This window comes from Dromiciops gliroides, chromosome 5 (assembly GCF_019393635.1).
Source record: "Dromiciops gliroides isolate mDroGli1 chromosome 5, mDroGli1.pri, whole genome shotgun sequence".
NCBI classification, from domain to species: Eukaryota; Metazoa; Chordata; class Mammalia; order Microbiotheria; family Microbiotheriidae; genus Dromiciops; species Dromiciops gliroides.
In genome coordinates this window covers 301,752,092-301,772,995 of record NC_057865.1, presented here as the reverse complement: position 1 = coordinate 301,772,995, position 20,904 = coordinate 301,752,092, and the positions used below count along the sequence as shown (strand labels likewise).

The following is a 20,904-nucleotide window of genomic DNA, read 5'->3' as shown; positions in this document are numbered from 1 at the left end:
GGTCAAGGGTTGAAAATTTGACAGTGAGAGGAAACTATATACTAGTGTGTCCCCCACAAGGCAACCGCCCCACCCCCAACACCTGCCACACCCCGAAGGGTCACTCACCGAGCCTTCCTGCATCCGCCAATGGTCATCGCTCTGATGCGGGTCTTTGCTCACCGCCCTCTCTCTCACTTGGAAACCTGCTACGGCTCCCCTGTACCTATGGATAAAATCCAGAGTCTTTCACTTGACAACCAAAGACCACTGGCTTGTCTCTGGAAAGGGAGGAGAAGGCAGGAAAGGAGGAAGGGGGATACCCTTCCGTGCCTGTGTACAGCAGTATCTGCAGCACTGACCCCCTTACTTAGCGTTCCTCATGGAAGCAGAGCCCACTGGGCCCTAAGACCCAAGGATGCCCCCATGGCCAGGCCTAAGCCCGAAGCCCAGGGAATATGGTGCCCTGGCCCTGCCTGCAGGGCGCCCAAGGCCCCACTTCACCTGGGCTCAGCAGAGGAAGCTAGGGACAAATGTCCTCCAGTTCTCTCTAAGGTTCCTTAATCTGAGCCTGATCCCTAACCTAGAACCTTCCATAGGAGGCCCCTGGTCTAGACTCTTCCCAGCCTTAACATCCCCTGTTCTAAGGCCCCTCCCAGCCCTGACCTTCTCTGTTCTAAGGCTCCTCCCATTCTGACATCCCCTGTTCTGAGCTCCCTCCCACCTCTGACCTTCCCTGTCCTCAGGCCCCTCCCATCCCTGACTTTCCCTGTCCTCAGGCCCCTCCCATCCCTGACCTTCCCTGTTCTAAGCCCCCTCCCATCCCTGACTTTCCCTGTCCTCAGGCTCCTCCCATTCTGACATCCCCTGTTCTAAGGCTCCTCCCATTCTGACATCCCCTGTTCTGAGCTCCCTCCCACCTCTGACCTTCCCTGTTCTAAGCCCCCTCCCATCCTAACATCCCCTATTCTAAGGCCCCTCCCAGCCCTGACATCCCCTGTTCTAAGGCCCCTCCCAGCTCTGACCTTCTCTGTTCTAAGGCTCCTCCCATCCTCACATTCCCTGTTGTGTGACTGGGGATATCAGGATGGGAGGAGTCTCAGAACAGGGAATAGCAGGATGGAAGGGGCCTCAGAACTGAACAGAGAACTGAAAGAGAATCTTCTTTGTGCATATGGGGAAACTGAGGCACAGAGCTAGCCCCGCAGCTCCCAGCAAGGAGCACCTCCCGGAGCTGAGGCCTGGGTCTTCCACCTTCCTGCTGGAGCTGTGCCCACCACACCCCAACCCGCCTGCTGTTCACAGACTAAGGCTGGCACTGCTGTCCAGACCCAGTCAATGCCCTCTCCTATAGCCGGCAGCAGCACCTGACAAAGGGAGGCTGGGTCAGGGCACCAGGGCCTGGCAAGGGGCCTTTGGCAGAAGCCCACTGACATCTGTTGCCCCGACTTTCTTTAGCCCCCACTGCACGTTCCCGGGAGGCGTCGCCCCCCAAGCGCCTTTGTGGGCCCAGCCTCCGGAGTGACTGCAGAAGAGGCCGATGAATGGAGACAGAACAGGCCGGGGGCTGTGGGCTGGGGGCGGGGGAAGAGGAACAGGTGTAGCCCTGTCTGCGGCGGGCCCATCAAGGCAGCTTCTGTTTTCCTCAGAGGGGGCTGGGGGGCTGGGGGGGGGCCAGCAGACAGCCTAACCTCGTGGTAACCTCGACTTTGGCTCAGGGCCACCAGGACAGCTTCTGCAGGCCCAGCCCTGAGCGGGGGGTATGGGGGGGGCCCATAATGCAGCCAGTGTCTCTGCTCAGCAAGCCGTGTGGACAATGGAGTCTGGAAGGAAGCAGAGGAGGGGGGAGGCAGGGAGCCCGAGCCGCCTCATCTCCATGTGAAAATGGTCCATAAAATTAACAAGATGCTCCTCGCCGGGGCTGAGGACTCCACCTCTTGTGGAACGCCCCCGGCCCCTGGCCCCAGAGAGCATCCCACCAGAGCTCCATATTTCACACATCCGAGGTGCAGAGAGGGGAAGGGGCTGGGCATCAGGCCGACTGGCCTCTGCCCCCTTTAAGGCACCGAACAAGGCAGAGCCAGGTGCCTCCATTAGATCACCAGCTCTGAGTGCTGGAAGGAGTGCCCGGACCCAGCCAAGCCCAGTCCTCACCCCGCCCGTTCGCTCCCTTCCATGGCCTCTTCCCAGGTGGGCCTGGGCCTGCCTCGACTCTGGGCTCCCAACAGCCCCCCAGGCCCCAGCCAGAAACACTGGAGGTGAGCAGAGCACGCTGCCCCGCAGGTCCAAGCCCTCCAGGGCTCCCTACTGCTGGCTCAGGACCCCCGCCTCCCCAGCCTGCCCTGCACACGGGTCGGCTCTCTGTTCCCTCTCCCCTCACCTGCTGAATTCTGGTTCACAGAGCCCCTCCTCCCAGGAACACGAGAGGCCCCAGGAGTGGCCAGAACCTCCCAGGCTCACTCACTGTCCCTGACCCTTGCCAGCTGCGCAGCCCAGACGGTTCCTTAAGTGCTGAGAGGCAAGTCTGTAAAAGGAGGCAGCTGAACTCAACATCTGTGTTCTAAGGCCCCTCCACCCTGGCACCATCAGTCACTTTTTTTTCAAAGTCAGTCTTAAGGGGTCCCTAGATGTGATTCATGATCATGCATGGGGGACAACTGGACCATAATCCACTGCAACCTAGCGGGCAGAGGACCAGCTTTGGAACTGCAGGGACCTGTCCCGGCCAGATGGGTGGTCACTCCCCAACTGCCTCACTAAGGGACATACGAGTGCCACTGTTGGCTCCCGGTGTGGCAGCTCCCTTCCCCATGAAAACACAGTCACCAGCAGCAGCAGCAGCACCATGGACAATATCACCCTTTCTGGGGCTGTGGCTGGAGTCCTCATAGGACTCACTTGGGCTGAGAAGCTCACTACCAAGCATTTGCCCCACACTGTTGCTACATCAGGGCCTCTCTTGGCTTTGCCCAAGCCGTGCTGAGCAGCTCCAGATCCCCACGGTCACTGTGGCCAGGCTGCCTGGCCTTGATGCTGACTGCTCGTGGCTGGGGACCCGCACTGCGGTCATCCCCCCCGATGATGGTCCAGAATGGATGGCTGAGGTTTCCTGACACCTCCTCATGTCATCCATTTCCGACTCTGTGGCTGGGTCCACAGGCCTCTGGGGAGGGTTCATGAAAGCAAATGAAAAGTGGCACGGTGGGCACAGCGGAGGTGGTGGCAGGATTCACTTGGCATCCAGAGGGAGACAGCCTCAGCATCACATCAGACCCTGTTTGCTTCCTGCCCTGGGTTATCTCTGCTTCCTTTGGCCACTCTTGGGCAACAGGGAGAGACTCAGACATAGGTGTTTATCTTGGGACGGCAGCGGGCTTCAGATATCTGGGAGCTGAGTCCTGGTCTGGGCCCCACCTGGGCCAAGGGCTGGGACTCCTGAGGAATAAAGCGCGTCTGGGCCGCAGGCTCAGCAAAGCTCCCGTGGGTGTGCTGGCCCATTCTAGAAGCCGGCCCTGCCGAGCTTCTGCTGGGTAACAAGTCCCACTTCTTGATCACCACCCTCACAACTGTCCTGGCAGGTAGAGAGCATCGTTAATCCCGTTTTGGTGATGAAGAAGCTGAGGCCCAGAGAGGGAGGGACTGGAGCTCCCGGCCAAGCCCCTGGGGAGACTGGGGAGGACACTGGGAAGGGGGCAATGGCACTGGGACCAGCTTGCCAGAGAAGCCCTAGAACGGAGAGGAGGGGGCTGAGTGCTGCTCCCTGGCGGCCCAGCTTTGGGCATCAGAAAGTGGGCAGTGCCCAAGCTGGAGGAAGAAGACCTGGGCAGTGGACTCATGCCCAAGAGAAGGGCCCAGCGCCCCTCCAGAGAAATGCAAGGCTCCCTAGTTCCTCCTCAGTGACGATTTTGGAAGCAGTGGGACTCGGGAACTAGAGAGCTGGCCTCCTCACAGCTGGGAAGCCTCGCTTGGGTTCAGGTCCTGCCTTGAGTCGTGGGGCTGGGTGACCTCTCTGTATCCTGGGCACCTCCTCGTGCTTGGTGGCAGATGCACCCTGGTGGCCTCTCCCGGGCAGAGGCCGGGCCCTGCAGGGGAACCTCATACAGAGCTTCAGCTTTCTTCAGCGTTTCCACTGCTGGGGCTGCATTTTCCTTTTCCTCTGTTTTGCTTTGTAGAATTCTTGGCTACAACGGATGGCTATAAGCGGGCCCAGGGGAGGTGAAAACCGAGAGCAACAAAAACCTGTTTCTTCAAAAGCTCGGCAGTAGTGAAAGGACCTTCCTCACTAGGAGTGCCCGATGCCAAGGGCCCTGGCGGTCCTGACCAGAACAAGCTGTTGGGCCGCTGGTGCGGCCCAGGGAGGCCACTGCATCCAGTCAGACTCAGAGGCTGCCATCCCGCTCTCCAAGTCTTAGAGACCCCAAGATGGTAGCCGGCATGCCAAATGCCCCATCCTCCACAAGTGAGCTGGGGGCCATGGAGAGGACAAGCTGAGGGATAAGCCCCTGCCCCGAGCCAAGGTGGGATTCAGGGTGGCCCACTGGCTCCTGGCACGCTTCAGGCTCCACACCCTCTCCCACAGGGGGACTCGTCCCCCACCCAGGGGCCACATCTGAAAGTCTGAGCTGACTGAATCAGGCATGTGGCAGGAGACAGGCTTCTTAAACTGGATCCGATTCATCACAGATACACCTCGACCTTTCCCCTTTTCCCAATAAGCTTAGGATCATGGAGATGTTGAATGCCAGAGTGGGTGGGGAACCACAGAGCTCATCTTACAGGCAGAGAAACTGAGGCACAGCAATGAGCATGGACATGATTCAAGTTACAGTGAGACCACGGGGAGCCAAGGGAGAGGAGGCGGTGTTAGATGAAGCACTTTTCAGGGATCTTGCTTTCCTCATGTGTCACAAAATGACCGTGTGTCACTGTAATCTGTGGAGACTGACACGTAGAGACGCTGCCTCCTGGTGTGGGATGTCTTCCTTCTCTCTCCAGTCCCTGGGGTCCAGGCCAGGGCCTACAGACTCAGAGCTGGTCCTGAGTAAGTGCCCTCCGTGAGATGAACTGATCAATGGGCACAGGGGCCATCCTCTCACCGGCCCTGCCTTTCCCCTGGAGCTGGCTGGGCCTGGGGCTGCACCCAGGTACAGGAATCTGATTTAAAGTCCATCCATTTTGATAACTGCATTTCTGCAGAATCGGCTCCCCTGGGTTTTAGTCGAGGCACGGAACAACCTTTGGAGAAGGGCCCAGAGATGCCTGCCAAAGGTGACCAGGACCCCGAAAGGCTCTGGGCTCCTCCTCGGGCCAGGCTCAAGCCAAACAAAGCCTGCCCTCTCCTCGGGCACCCATCCCCCATGCTTCAGGCCTCCTCCTAGACCATCGTCCTCACAGAGCCTGAGTGTTGGCTTTAGGTCCCAATCCTGGGCCTCAGTTTCCCTCTCTGATCCCATGAGCTTCTTTACTGGGCCTGCTCGTTCTTCTCAGGTGTGGTCAGGGGCCACGGAGGGGAACAATAACTGGAAGCAGCGGGGCCCAGTGGAAACAAGACCAGACTGGGCCGCCGAGAACACGGTTCTGATCCCAGTGCCAGCAACGACCTCCTCTTCTGGCTTCAGTTCCCCATCCCTAACACGGGGCCACCAACTGCTTCAAGGAAAACACTTTGTAAACCTTGGAGTTTTCGGCCAACCCGAGCCATCATTATTCATGATTAGCACCAAAATCAGGGTCCCAAAGACCCACCCAACTCTCCTTGGTGCCTGAAGTCATTCCACAGGGCTCAGAAAAGCCTGCGGGGTCTCCTGCAAATGTGGGGAGTTACCCTCATTTGTCCAACTCTTCCCAAAGCCTCTATCACCTCCTCCCTGTCCCTCCAGGACCAGAACGCCCAGAGCTGCCCTTTATTCCTCTAGACAGGGGCGTCCTTGGCCAGTTCTGAAGCCCTCCCTCACCTTGAGTCACTGGGAGCCTGAGGAGCACAAGTTCCCCCCCCCCCCCCCCGCCCTAGCATTCGCCTCCTTCCCTTGTCAGGGGGCTGGAGACCAGCCTCCATGGAAGCTGCTTGGAACCACAGGCTTCCTTCACAGCCCTCTGGGGCCCCAGGCCTACCCAGGTCTCCACGGGGAGAGGCAGGGCTGGGCCTCCCCAGAGCAGGCCTGGGTGCTGGAGGCTACCGGCTGGGGGTAGGGAGGCTCCCAGAGCAGGCCGTAGGGCCGGCCTTGCCAAACCACCCGGTGCCAGGAGCTGGGAGCCGCTGATGGAGGCGGCCCAAGGTCAGGTCCTCCAGCCCGGCCCTGGGTGCCTTCCAGAGCCTGGGGAGATGCAGCCAGTCGGTAGCAATTACCCAAGAAGAGGCCTCGCGGACGACCTCTGCCGGGCCTGCTGGGCCAGTTTGTTTTCCATTTGTGCCACAGCTTCCGGGAGCCTAGGAACAGACACAAAATGGCGGCCAGGGAGAGGCGGACATTTTGTAGCCGGCTCAGGCAAAGCCGCAGGCCCAGGGAGCCGGCCAAAGTCAAAGGCGGAACAGAAACCGAGTCTGCGCCTGGACGAGGGGGGGCCTCTGTGCCACCCGGATAGGCTGGGCCGGGAGACAAAAGGCAAAGCCCTTTCTGGGTCTGGGCCGGCCCGCCCCTCCCCCTCTCCCTGCGGCCCTTCTCAAAGGGACAGAATCCCAGAGTGGGAAGGGACCTTGGGGGGCCGCCCCAGAGAGGGAAACTGAGGTCAGAGCTGGCTGTGGCTGGTCCAAGGTTACAAGTGTAGGTAAAAAGTGACCCAACCAGGGGCAGCTAGGTGGCGCAGTGGATAGAGCACCGGCCCTGGATTCAGGAGGACCTGAGTTCAAATCCGGCCTCAGATACTTAACACTTACTAGCTGTGTGATTCTAGGCAAGTCACTTAACCCCAATTGCCTCACCAAAAAAAAAAAAAAAAGAAAAAAAGTGACCTGGTCAGGATTTGAATTCAGATCCGAGACCCCAGCTCATGGCCCCTTCCACGGCACTGAGCAATCTCCTCATTTTCACTCAGCTACCAGTTTAAGCCTTCCATAGACAGGGAACTCACTACCTGCCCAGGCAGCTCAGAGATGGAGATCTCACCACCAACTGAGGATGCCCACTCCACTCTTAGACAACCTGGTCTGTTAAAAGTCCTTCCCTATTGGAGCCCCTGTGGCTTGCACCCACAGTTCCTCACTCTGCCCTCTGAGGCTACAAGGAAGGGGTCCCCCTACATGCCTGCTCTTCAGATGAGACAAGAGAGGGTTTCCTTAGCAGGGCTCTGGGCGTGCATGAAATCCCAGGGCTGGGCCCATATCCCACTGGCCCTGTGGGGCTCGGGCATCCAGGGGGCCCATGAGGTGATGCCCCTGAAGCATGAGGCTGACCACATCAGCACCCTTCCCACCCCTCCAGGGGCTCCCCAGAGCTCTCCACTTTCCAGACCTCCAGGACCTGTTCCTTCCTCCCTCTCCAGTTTTCTGCTGAGTTAATCCCACAACACACACTCTCCGAGGTCTACACTGGCCTCTGCATTCCTCAGCCGAGCCAAGGACAAGCCCGGCCCGGAGCCCTCCCCTCCTGGCTCCTCCGTCCTCTCTGAAGTCTCTGCCTGAGTCCTTGGTACAGGGAGCACCTCCCAGTCTACCTGCCAGCCAGCGCCTTCCCTGAGCTGGCCATCTGCTTTATCCCCTGGCTGGGCATCATGGCTCCGTAAGGGCAGGCATTATCTCTAATCCTTCCTTCTGAATCCAGAGCTTGGTGCAGCGGCACCCAAGAGTGCCTGCTGGCTCTGTTGGGAAACATCGCATCACAACTTGGTGGCCAGCTCTCTGCACAATATGAGGCCTGGTTTCCCTGCCGTGAGAATCACAACATCAAGGCGGCTGGACCTACACTCACATCCCTGGGCTCACACACCCCACGGCATTTGGCAAGAGGCAGATCTGGCAAGGGTCGTCTCCCCCATTTTGTGGATGGAGAAACTCAGGTCAAAAGTCAAGAGATCTACCTGCCAAGAAGTTTCCTTGTGTATAAAATAAGATTTGACTAAATGACGGGATACAGGGGAAAGGGCCTTAGATGTGGCATCCAAAGAGCTGGGCTCCAATACTAGGTTTGATATCTGTTGCCTGTGTGAACTTGGACAGGTCGAGTCCCCGGGTCCATGACCCTCCAAAGATGTGGAATTTCTGTGTGTGTGTGTGTGTGTGTGTGCATGTGTGCATGCACACGTGTACATACTCCTGCGTGTGCACATGTGCATTTGTGTCACATGCGTGTGTGTACATGTGTGTGCCGTGTGGATGTGTGTACATGTGCACGCTCTGTAGACTCACAGGGAGGTTTGGGACAGTCGCTCCCCTCAGGCAGCCATGCCTGGCTACTTCCTCACCTGGAGGGCCTCTTTCTCTGATGCCAACAAGGGAATGGGGGGGGGGGAGCTGGGCTGGGCTGGAGCCGGGAGCATGAGAGGCTGCCATCTTTTTTGAACCACAAAAGCCCCCCCATCCCACCCCAAGGTCAGGCGCTGCTCAGGCCTCAGCCTTGACCTCACAGCTTCACGCGGCCTTTTCACAGATTCTTGTTTGTGGCCATGGTCTGGGAACCTCCGTTGCCCTGACAATTCCCAGGCTCTTTTAAGAAACCACCAGAGGAGGGTCGGGTGGGATTTTCCCCTCTTAGAGTCATTGCTCCTGCCTTTATTCTGACTGATCACCTATCCCTTCCCTGTCTCTTCCTGTGCACCCCCTCCCTAAAAGTCCAGGCCCTAACCACTGAACAACCCAAATCGTCCATAGCCCCAGATGCCTCCCTGGGTTACAGTACTTGGTACAGACCACAATCACTGCTTGCCGGCTGCCCAGAGCAGAGCTCAGGGGACCTTGCCGGGCCCCCAAGCCAAAGGAGGCTCTCACCGCCAGCATCCGAGAGGCTGGGAGGCATCTCAACCGTCCCCTGTGGCACCCGACCATCCAGCCTTGCCTCCTGACTGCCTATGAGGGAGAAAGGGGTCTTTGCTACGTCTCCCCTTTACTGGTGAGTGAGATGAAGCTCCCAGAAGGGGCGAGAAGACACAACCACAGTGACGAAGACATCAGTGACTTCTATGGCTCACAGAGCACTTTGCAGAGAGCTTTCCCTGGGATCTCATGGGGTCCTCACAACCACCTGGGAGGAAGGGGCTGCTACCACCCCCATTTTGCAGAAGAAGAAACTGAGGCAGGCAGCAGTGAAAGGACTTTCCCCGAGTCACACAGGCTCAATTTGAACTCGGGTCTTCCTGACTCTAGGTCCAGGGCTCTGCCAACTGCCTGGCCTGGCTGCTTCCTAGCGGCTGTCATGATGCTAACCCTGGTCACCAACATCATAGGATGTCACAGGAAGCCCAGGACTAGGGTGAAGGGCTCCTAGCACCCATCTCCAGAAGAGACAAGCAAAGAGATTCAACTTTATGCTGAGAAAAATTCTATTCTACCCCCAGACTCCATCCTTATGCCCTCCCAAGCACCAACCAATAAGCACTCATTAAGATCAGGCACCATGGCAGGCACTGGGCAAGAAACAACAAGAAGGAGGAAGCCCCTGCCCTCCCCGAGCTTCCACTTGACCCAAAGATACACATGCCCCCCCCACACACACACACAGACCAGCAGACACACAACTTATCCCAAGTCATTTTGGAGAGGCCTCCCAGAGAAGGCCCTGCTTGGACTGCCAGGAATGCCAAGAGCCGGGCAGGGGGAGAGGAAAGGGAGGAGGCACACTAGGCATGGGTTCATCCTGTGCAAAGGCGCACAGGTGGTAGATGGAAGGCCACATCTATAAAACTGCAAAGAAGCCGGGGAAACTGATCTAGAGCTTCCACTCTGGATTCCTGGATCACCTCTGCCACTTCTAATGGCAGGTGACTATGCTCTGCTCTTAGCTCTGCTCTTAGCCTCAGTCTTCTCACCCACACAATGGAGATATCCACCTTTCCTTCACTGCCCTCCCAGGGCAGAGGCCTGGAGGACTGTCACCTCCCTGCTTCTAGCGACTCTCCCTGCTTGGGGCTTTGGGCTCAAAATGTCAGTGGTGAGAAAGATAGGAGAGCAAGGGCTCCCAGCCTGGGCCCCACAGACTTCTGGGGAGAGATTTTCAGGTGTCTCTGAACTTGTGTTTTCTACAAACACACATATATACACACATGCAGACACACATGCAGACACGCATGTCTGTGTGTGGAGCTGGCTAGCTCACGCATCCGTCTGCCCAGACTTCCTCTGTTCTTGGCTGCACAGCCTGGCGGGTAGCCGGGCTCCAGCCTGGGCCTTTGCCCACTGACTGCCCCGGGGGTCCTCCTTCCACCAGAACGATGGATGCTGGAATGGACTGGGGTGGGTTCAGAAAGCACAGAGAAGGAAACTGAGGCTGGAGAGAGAAAGGCACAAAATAAGTTTGGGCCACAGGCAGAATTCAAACCCAGTGCTCCTAGGGCCTGGCCCATTCGGCACCACGGACCCTGAATGCTTTACCTAAAACTGTGCAGCAAGAAGACCACCCCTTCCAAAGAAAGGCAGCGGCTGGGGGTGGGGTGGGGGCAGCTCTGCTCCCCCATCCTTCCTGAACTGCTCAGAACCACAGCAAAGTCATCGTCTTGCGCCTCCCCTCACTGGGACGCAGTGGCCCCCCAGCTCCCTTCTACCATGAGGCTCACACTCCCAGCCCCACGAGGTAAAGTCCAGCCTCCTTCAGATTTCCCAGAGGGCTGGCAGGACCACTCTCCCGCTTGCCCTTCAGGCATCTGGGTGCATCCCACTTTCTCCAGTAAATAAGAGACAAAGGCCTGAGGCTTGGGGTGATAGGATTCTGTGCCCCCAGCCCAGACTGGGCAGTAGGTAGGAGGCAGGTGACCTGGCCTGCGGGCCCTTCTGGGCACCTCCCCCCCCCAAGCTCAGAGGACACCTGAGAAGCAGCACAGCCCGGGCAGGCAGCAGCACCAGGCTGGGCACCGATCTGTTGTCGTCTTTGGCTGAGCGGGCCCAGATGCCCGGGACGGGCTGGGCTTCTGGCCGTTGCCCCCTGTCCTGGCTCACGTTGCTAGGTCTTTCCTTTTGCTTTGGCGTTGTGACGGTACAGCCCATTGGAAACAATGGGGGCGGAAAACAACGGTTTGGAACAAATATTTTTTCAGCTGCTTGGGGGTTGTGACAGACCTCAAATGACCCACAAATACTTAGCTGCCATAAGCTCGGCATTCTGGGAAGATCTTGCAGAAAATACTTCTCTGCTGGGAAGAGGTGTTGGGAAAAGCCCATCCTCTCCAAAAGGTGGGTACCCCCAAAACGGAGAGCTTTGCTCCACCTGGGGAGCTGAGCTCAGAGGACACCCCCGTTCTCAGGCCCCTCCAGCCCTGACATTCCCTAGTCTAGGGTTAAACAGTCCATTGTGAGTTTAGGCAATCTCTTCATTCCTTTCAGTGTCTCCATCTCTGTACGGATACTATAGTGGGAAGAATGCGTGAGAACCCTGGCTTCAGCTGTGTCACCAGAAATGAGGCCCATATCTTCTCTGAATCTCAGTTTACCCATCTGTAAGATGGGCGCAATGGTGCCCAGGAGCAATGCAGCCGAACAGAGAGGCTCCAAGGCAGGACCCAGACAAGGCTCAGGGTTACCCAGAGGGCAGCTGCGATAACGGGTCCCACGGATGTGAGGCCTTAACGGGGTCGGAAGGGCTGCAACCAGCATTTATCGAGCACCTACTGAATGAAATGCCAGGCCCTGAGGACACCAAGGCATGAGCAAAGGGAAAGAAGAGGAGACCCAAAGAAACTGGGCCGAGGCAGGCCGGGTCCAACAGGCCGCTTCCTTAGCCCGGAGCATGTGGGAAATGGGCATTTGTTCCTACAGCAGGAGGGAGGCCCCTCCAAGCAAACCTACCTATCACCTCTCATTATTCCCCCAGCCTGGGACCCCATCTTTGGCTCTTCCCTGCCAGCCTAGAGCTGAGGCAGGGTCATTCCAAGGCAGGGGCGATCCCCCAGAGCTGCCCTGGGAGAGGGAAGACCAGATGAGCACACTGAAGACCCTGCTCAGCCAAGGCCAACAGCCTGCTGTGTGAGGTTGGCCCTGGCAGCGTCCTTCTCTGGGCCTGGGAAGAGGGGTGCCTCCCAGGTGCCCACAAGCTGCGGGGCTGCTTGACATCCCTCAGGAAGTCCCAGTGGACAAAGAACACCTCTGGGGGTGCCCTACAGATCTGGAAGAGGCAGATGTTAGATGTGGCTAGTGTATTGATTTGTTCTGCTTGCCTGCAATTACTGGTTATAAGAAGGTTTCTGCTGGGGAGTGGACAGTCACTGGGAAGGGATAGTTTATAAAAATAGCATTTTAAAATGAAATCTCAAAAAAGGGGTTCCTTTTTAAACAGGGTGCTTGGAGATACGACGAGAACAATTTCCACGATTCCAACAGGGCTGAGATGTCTGAAGTGCATTCTTTAAAGTGAGAAGGAGACCCTTGGGCTCCAGGAGCTTGGCCCCTCCCAGCCCCAGCTCTCATGGTGCTGGAACCTGATGGCCGGCCAAAGGTTTCTTCTGTTCATCTCAAGTCCGCCTCCTTGTATATTCCCCCACATCCCAAGTCTGCCCTAGAGAGCCAAGAACTATACATCCATGCTGGCTTCCATAGGAAAGCCCCTCCAACTCCCATTAGGGGCAGCAGATAGAGCACTGGATGGAGAGTTAGAAAGGTCTGAGATCAGGTCCTGCCTTGGACCCTCCCCAGCTGTGTGACTCGGGGAAAATCACCTAGCCTCTCTCTGCCTCAGTTTCCTCCCCTGTCAAATTAGGGTTTGGACTCAAAGGCTTCTGGGGTCTCACTTAGCTCAATAATCAACGTTATGGGAAAGCCTCTGGGTTCTCTCTTGTTGTTTTTTTTTTTGTTTTTGTTTTTGTTTTTTTGTGTGAGGCAACTGGGGATAAGTGACTTGTCCAGGGTCACACAGCTAGTAAGTGTTAAGTGCCTGATATCACATTTGAACTCAGGTCCTCCTGAATCCAGGGCCAGTGCTCTATCCACTGCGCCACCTAGCTGCCCCTTCTGGGTCCTCTCTTTCCAGCCTGAGGCCAGATGCTGCTTCCCCTGTCACACGGAGTCACTGTGGCGTGGCAGCCAGGCCTGGCTCTCTAGGTAGGAGAGGAAAGAGGAATCTGTCCAGAAAGTCTAAAAGAAAAACAGCATCTTGTTTTTGCCTTCGTACCTGAGGGCCTGGAACACAGTAGTGCTTAATCAATGCCAATTGATGGATTGGCTGAGAATCCACTCATCTTTCTGAGACAACTTGGGATGAAGAGGACGATGATCCCAGGGTCCTCTGCACCCCCACCCCTGCATCCCACACCACCTCCAGAACGTGCAGAGAGAGGACAAGAACATGACTTGCCCTCGATGTGTGGATAAACTGCAGTCTTGTCCGACTGTGACCAATACAGAGCAAACTGCTGAATGGGACGTCGGGCACCCGCTTCAAATCCTGCCTCTGAGGCTTGGCACTCCAGGGACTGTGGGCAAACCAGCTCCCTCAACCTGGGGCTCCTCCCCAGTAAAACCAGGGAGGTGGGCTCTAGACACTCCTGGGGCCCCTTCCAGATTCAGGACCAGGCTCCTGGGAGCCTAGAAATCAAATGAGCAGCAAGAAGACACTGGCAGTCACTCACCGGGGGTGCTGTACAGGGATTCTTGGCAAGGGATGTCTGCCTCAACTTGGAGGCTCCTTCCACCTGGAGGCATCCTGGGACGCCCCCAATGCTCCCACCACCCCGAGTTGTCCTGAAGAATCCGAGCCCAGCTCTAGGGGAGGTCCCCTGTCTGTCTGGGGAAGGCCTGAGGCCAGGGGCCAGGGCTCTACATGCCACCCCCTCTGCACACTCCCAGATAGTGTCCCCCTAGTGCATCCATCACATGTGCCAGGGCAGGAAAACCTCTTCCTCTCCTTCCATCTCCTTCCCTTCTCTCATGCTGCCTCCTCCTCTGTTCATCTCTGTATCTCCTATCTGTCTGTCTCTACCTCCTTTCTGTCTGTCTGTATCTCCTCTCTGTCTGTTTGTATCTCCTCTCTGTCTGTCTGCCTCTATCTTCTCTCTGTCTGTCTCTATCTTCTGTCTGTCTCTACCTCCTCTCTGTCTGTCTGTCTCCACCTCCTCTCTGTCTGTCTGTCTCCACCTCCTCTCTGTCTGTCTGTCTCTACCTCCTCTCTGTCTGTCTGTCTCTATCTCCTCTCTGTCTGTCCCTATCTCTTCTCTCTTTCTCTCTTCCCACCCCAGATTCAAAGCTAGGTCTCCCACTCCCAAGGTTTGGACTCTTTCTGCCTCCCCTCACCATTCCCAAAGGCTTCTCCTCCATGGAATGCTGCCCTCCCTGTTCCAAATCCCCCCAACCATCTGACTTCTGCCAGACTTTCACTGTAAGCAAACAGCTCATCTGAAGATGAGACACTGGATTTCAGTGGCCTTGGACACCCAGAGGGAAGGTGAGAAACTGGGTTAATGACAAGGACCGTGGATGCTCCTGGGGCACCTTAGAGCTGTATCTCATTTAATCCTCAAAGGAACCCTGAGAGATGTGGATGACACTACACGCAGCATCCTCATTTATGGAGGAAGAGACTGAGGCTGAGAGAGAGTTAAATCAAGGCACAGAGAGTACATTCCTTTAGAACAGGGGATGTCAGGGCTGGGAGGTACCTTAGGGATCATCTCAGCCAACTCCTTTATTCCACAGATAAGAAAGTTTGAGACCAAAGTGGGGACTGGCCACTTGCTGACGACACCAGGCTGATGATTCTGAGCCCACCAGACGCCCTCTATCTCATATATCTCACACATCTATACGTGACCTGTGCAGTACATACAGCTACCCAACATACGCGCACAGGGCCATGCGCCTTTACACAGGTACATTTTGCTCACCGCACATTCAGCACGTCAGACAACACTACCCAGGCGGCTTCCACGCTGCGTCTGCGCCGTCTCCTCCTTCCAACACAAAGCGTCCTCTCGGTCCTGCAGAGACAAGGGCAAACGCCAGGGGCCCGGCATAAGCGTGGCAGGCCTTGTAGCCACAGTCCATAATAATCCCAGCCTCCCTCCCAGCCATTCTCAGATCTTGCTGACAGGAGCATTTTTGGAGAACTGATGAAATACATTTTTCCTTCTTTTAAAAGAGAAAATTCGCTATCTGTGACGCAGAAATGAAGCCCCACCTCCGGCTCCTGGCTACCAAGGCCCAGGGGCCACTGAGGCTGATTACAAAAGCCCTGCCTTCCTGGTCTGTGCTATATAATGTCCTGCTCATATCAAGTGTTGGCCAGAGTGGTGACTCAGGGGTCAAAGACCTGAGTTCCCGGGCCACCCCAGAAGCTTCCTACCAGGGAGTCCTCTCCTCGGTAAGCCCAGGGGATGGAACCACAGCCTCCGAGATGCCTTCTAGAGCTAGCTCTACAACCCTGCAGTGTCCGAACCTCCAACTCCAACCACATAAGGCCGACGTCATCCCTCTCCGCCATCCCTACAAGACAGCAGCTAGTCAGGGAGCAGAAAGGGCCTGACATGTGGAGATGGAAGAAGTGTATTCAAACTCCAGCTCTGGATCACCCGGGGTAAAGCTCAGTTTCTTCGGCCATAAAACGTGGCCGTGGGATTCTTTCATTTCAAAATTCTATCCACGAGGGGCAGTGAGATGGCAAAGTGGATAAAACACCGGCCCTGGATTCAGGAGGTCCTGAGTTCAAATTCGGATTCATACACTTGACACTTACTAGCTGTGTGACCCTGGGCAAGTCACTTAACCCCAGTTGCTTCACACACACACACACACACACACACACACACACACACACACACACTCACACACACTTCTATCCACGACCAATTAGATCATCTGGGAGGTTCCCAAAGATCTAAAATCATACAGCACTCCTAGGGAAGATCAAGAAACCCTCCTCTGCCCCTTCCCAGGTGCCAACAAACTAATTTACCGGGGTCACATGGCTACCAAGGCTGGATTCCAGGCCCAGAGGTCTATCCACAACACCACTTAGCTGCCCCTAAGAGGAACCAAGAGACTTTTCTTCTGGACAAATTTCAAAAAAAAAAAATGGATTGATTTGGCTGACTATATATAGTTTGTTATACTTTAGATCTTGGTGACCAGGCGTGTCTTTGTTGAAGGGTCACGTGGCTCAAGCCCTGGAAGCAGAGTCCAGGAGACCCACCTGTGAATCCTTTCATTGTTTACCCTGTGTGACCCTGGATAAGTCCCTTAACCTCTGAACCTCAGTTTCCTCCTCTGTAAAGTAAGGATAATAATAGGACTGCTCTGCCAGGGTTGTGGTGAGGGTCAAGCACTGAAAGCCAGTCACACAGAACTGGATTTGGGGTAGCCCCATTGTAAATACAACTGGGAAAGATGGGCACTATGATCCACGCAGGGACCAACCATCCTTCTGAAGGACTCACCTGAGCCAGGTAGGGAGCCAAGGGGCTCAGAGGCAGAGTGAAACAGAATCTCTCTCTGCGTCTGTCATGACTTGACCCATTTGTAAAGAATTTTGTTTTTCTTGCCTCCTCCATAAAATGGAATTTTGAAATAAAAAGAGACCTCAGATTCAGATTCTGCTCCAGTGCCTCACAGTTCCGTCACACTGGGTCAGTCACATCCTCTCTCCAGGCCTCAGTTTCCCCATCTGCAAAGCAGGGGCAAATAATCCTCACCCTACCTACTTGGCAGGTTAGTAGTGTAGAAAGCACTTGGTGATCTTAGAAGGGCTGTGGAAATACAAGGTTTCCCAAGAGGAGAGAACCTTCTGCTAGAAACGGAACAGATTTCAAGTCGAAACCGAGGACCGGTATTCATTCATTCATTCAACTCATTCACTTACTTATCCATTCCACAAGCACTTATGAAGTACCTACTGCATGCAGAGCCCTGTGCTAGATACCACTTCCAAAGAAGTGGTTCTTGTCACCAAGATACTTACATGCAGGACTTTGAAAACATGAACCAGGAGGTTTTCTGAGAATAGGTTAAGTCAAATGATCCTACCTCTGGGCAGACATTTTCAGAAATGGCTGACACGTCAGGCCAAGGCTATGAAGGCACTTCTGACCCACCCTAGTGCTCTGCCTCTGTGCTGGTCAGCAATTCCACCCAGGGGCCAGGACAAGCCTTTTTTTCCTGCATCCAAGTGCCTGAGATGACTCAAAACTCCCCACACAAGACGGGCCTCAACCTCAGACGGCCAAGTCCTAAACCAGCCTGTGCTTCTGGATAAAGCGGGGCTTGTTGTTGCTGGTTGGTGTTCTTCAGTCATGTCCCACTCTCTGTGACCACATTTGGTTTTTTGTTTTGTTTCGTTTTGTTTTTGGCAGAGATACTGGAGTGGCTTCCCTGGGGTCACCTAGCTACTAAGTATCTAGAGGCTGGATTTGAACACAGGTCCTCCTGACTCCAGGGCAGACATTCTATCCACTGCATCCCAGGAAGGGGACTTAGATTATCGCCAATTCCCTCCTTGCACAGAGAAGGAAACAGCCCAGATAGAGGGGGTGACCCAGTCAAATCTTGAAGGCAGTATGTAGCGACCTGGGATTTGAACCCAGAACTTCTGACACCAAGTCTTGGGTTCTTTAGACTGTGAACTCCTGAAGGGCTGGGATCATGGCTAAGCCTTTGTTTGCATCACCAGAGTTTAGCATGCAGTAGGCATTTAATTAATCCTCGGCCATATTCTTGACCCTGATACAGAGGGCCAAGATTCTGTGGAGACTTGGTCTGCCTCCCTGTGGCCTCAGACAAGTCCTTTTCCTGTGGCAGAGGGGACAGGAGCCAAAGCCAGAGCCCCTTCTTCACCCAGCCAGGTGTAATCTGGGCTTCCGTTCTATCACTCCCAGGCACTGCCCACTCCTAGGCACCTTCTACCTTAGCTCCAACCCTCTGGCCACAGGAGCCAATTAACTTTCACAATCCCCCAGGTGGGAAGAGAGCTCAGGAGATTAACCTGTTTGCTTGTACAAAGAGGTGAGAAAGATGGCCCCGGGCCATGGGAAGTGGGGCGGGTAGAGCCAAAATGTGGATTCTAACTGGGCTCAATTGGTCTCCCCCAAGTAGAGCAGGAAGCATTACCCACTTATCATCACATGAAGTATAACCTAAGGGGTAAAGGTTACCAGAAAGGATCACATTATAGTGGAGAGAACACAGGAGCAGAAGGCAGACAGCTGGAGTTCCAATGGAAGTCACATTCGATGTTCTAAGCTCCCTCCCAGCCCTGACATCCCCCATTCTAAGCTCCCTCTCAGCCCTGACATCCCCTCTTTTAGGTTCCCTCTAAGCTCTGGCATCCTGTGAATCTATGTGGTTGCTGAGGTCGAGGATGCTTTTAATCCACTCACATGCAGGTGTTCAGTTTAAAAAAAAAAAAAAGGGTTTCAATGGACAAATGGGTCCTCAGACCCTCCCTCCATCCTCCCCCTGCCCTTCCCCCATAACCTGGCAGCCACACCCGGGCTTCATGACCAGCTATCAGATCTCAATATTAGACCAGCCCCCCCCCCCACCTCCGGCCGCCAGGGCGAGCAGATACGTAATTCAATTACCTTAGAACATCGTCGGAAATAGGAAACAGAGCTGAACTGGGAAAGGCGGAGCACACAGCTGGATGGGGCCGGCAGGACCGAGCTAAGGGGCTGGGGGTAGGGTCTCCGGCAGCCCTGAGGCCCCGAGGAAGCAAAGAAGAAACTATCTGGGGCTCCTCGGGACACAAGGTCTGGGCAGCTCAGCCTGGCCTAGCTCCGTTGTGGATATACTGGTGCTATGGGGTGGGGGTGGGGGGCAGCCTCTGCCCTCCCTCCCTGCCCCCACCCAGACTGCAGGGCTTGGGCTCTCTCTGCCTCTTGGGCAGACCACCCACTGCTTGGGGCCTCAGTTTCCTTTTCTGTAAAATGAGATCAAACATGGTTCCTGAGAGTTCATTCGGCTGCATTTTCTAGCATTTAGAAGCTGAGTACCTTCAGGATTACTTGGCCCAGCTCTCTTCCTTCGCAGAGGAGGAAGCTGAGGTGGGGGTGGGGTGCCTAAATCCCCCGCAGTGAGCCAGCTCCTCTGATGCCCCTCCAGGGTAGGGGCAGGACTTTCCCCAGAGCAGGTGTCTTTCCATTTTACAAAGGACTGGGAAGCTGGACTTTCCCGCCTCATCCACTCAGACTTGTTCTACTCAGACCCTCCTGAGCCTTTCCCAGCAAGCCTCGGGTCTGGCCAGCCCCGACCTGAAGAGTGGGTGCAGTGACTCAGCAAGATGGCCAGACCCCACTGGCAGGCAGGCCCGAAGGGGCAGGGATCTGCCCAAGGTCACCCAGCCAGTCAGGAGCAGAGTCCCAGCAGCCCCAGGCCCCGAGTCCACGTGTGGAGTGATATGGCACAGGGGGGCACTTAGGCACTAGCTGAATGCCACTCTCTGGACCCTCCCACTCTTCATCTAGGGACCGTAGTGGCAGGACTGGGAGGCAGGCCCATTGCTGCTGGCCACTCCTCTCACCACCCACAGCAAAGGACCCCAAGGGCTCTCTGGGAACTAGGACATCTCTTTGAAGTCTGCAGAGGAGGGTGTGGAAAGCAACCAAGCCTAGCCTGAGCCTTTGGAGAGAGGATTCAAATGTTTCTAGAAGCCCCAGAGCCTCAGGGCAAAGATAGGCCTGGTGCAGGCCTGGATCTTTGGAACACTCACTGGACACAGCATCCATCCACCAAAAGCAAGAGGGAATGGCAGCTTCTTAAAGGAGCTGGAGCTGCCCCAAGGCCCCAGCCTTGAGCACTTCCCTGCACCCCTCCCCCCAAGCCTTGAGATCTCAGGGTCACAAGGGCTTTCTAACTCAGCCAGCCCCAACCCCACAAAGGAGCTTGCCCAAGGTCACACAAGGGATTAACAGCAGAGCTGGACTTCCTCTGGGTCCCAGGAGCAGCCTCGCCATTTCCTACGCTGGTGACCTGAGGCTCTTCTCTGCAGCACCTGAACTTTTCTTGGAATAAAAATGGACCTGACTGCCTAGTGGCTTTTCCAAATTGAGTGTTAGGAGGAAAATTGATGCAAATCACTGGATCAAATCCAAGTCCCGCTGTAGGAAATGGGCAAACAAGTGCATGATTGGTGGAGTTGTGAATTGATCAGGTGGTTTGGACAGCAATTTAGTATTGGGCAAAGAAAGTGGCTTCCAATGGCCATCCCTTTGGTGCAGAAATCCCCCTCCCAGGCATGTACCCCAAGGAGTCGAGAGAGAGAGAGAGAGAGAGAGAGAGAGAGAGAGAGAGAGAGAGAGAGAGCGAGAGTGAGAGCGCGAAAGCACAGTCCCATGGGCACCACCGTCATTGCAGCAGCTCTGGCCTGGAAACAAAGTAGAGCCCCTTCCATGGGAATGGCTAAACCAACTGTAGGGCATGAATGGAGCAGCGTATGACTGTTCTGTGAAAAACGATGGAGGAGAGAATTCTGGGAAGACATGCATGAACTGATGCAGAGTGAAGCAGACAGAAGCAAGAAAAACCATATACACAATGACAACAACAAAACCAATGGGGGTGGGATGGGGCAGTTAGCTAAGAGAAAAAAGAAACTTAACCGGTCAATTACAACGACCAAGTCTGACTCCTTCCCCCCAACCACCTTTCCAGTGAAAGGATAAAGGCCCACAAATCACCCAGAAAATGCCCCAATTTTCTACCTAGCAACTTCTCGTGAGGTCCTGTCCTCTCAGCCATGGACATGGGATAAGCATCAGACTACATGAACCAGAAGATTCTCCTGCTCCAGATCTCTTCATGGATGACTCTAGGGCTTACTCAAGATGGCCTGACAGTGCATCAATGGGGAGATGCCATGTGGCAGCCAA

At 55.5% G+C, this 20,904-nt stretch overlaps 1 protein-coding gene across 5 annotated transcripts in view; it reads right to left on the bottom strand.

The window, feature by feature from the left end:
* LOC122730138 overlaps positions 1–20,904 on the bottom strand; it is a 67,721-nt gene that overhangs the window by 6,748 nt on the left and 40,069 nt on the right. For 4 of the 5 annotated variants that reach the window (XM_043969373.1, XM_043969371.1, XM_043969374.1 and 1 more), the window contains 2 exons: positions 14,932–15,024; positions 109–205 (listed from right to left, as the gene is read on the bottom strand). In XM_043969373.1, coding sequence (XP_043825308.1) covers positions 109–205; positions 14,932–15,024 — 190 coding nt within the window. The remainder of the gene's footprint in view (positions 1–108; positions 206–14,931; positions 15,025–20,904) is intronic. The other variant, XM_043969372.1, reaches the window with a different exon arrangement.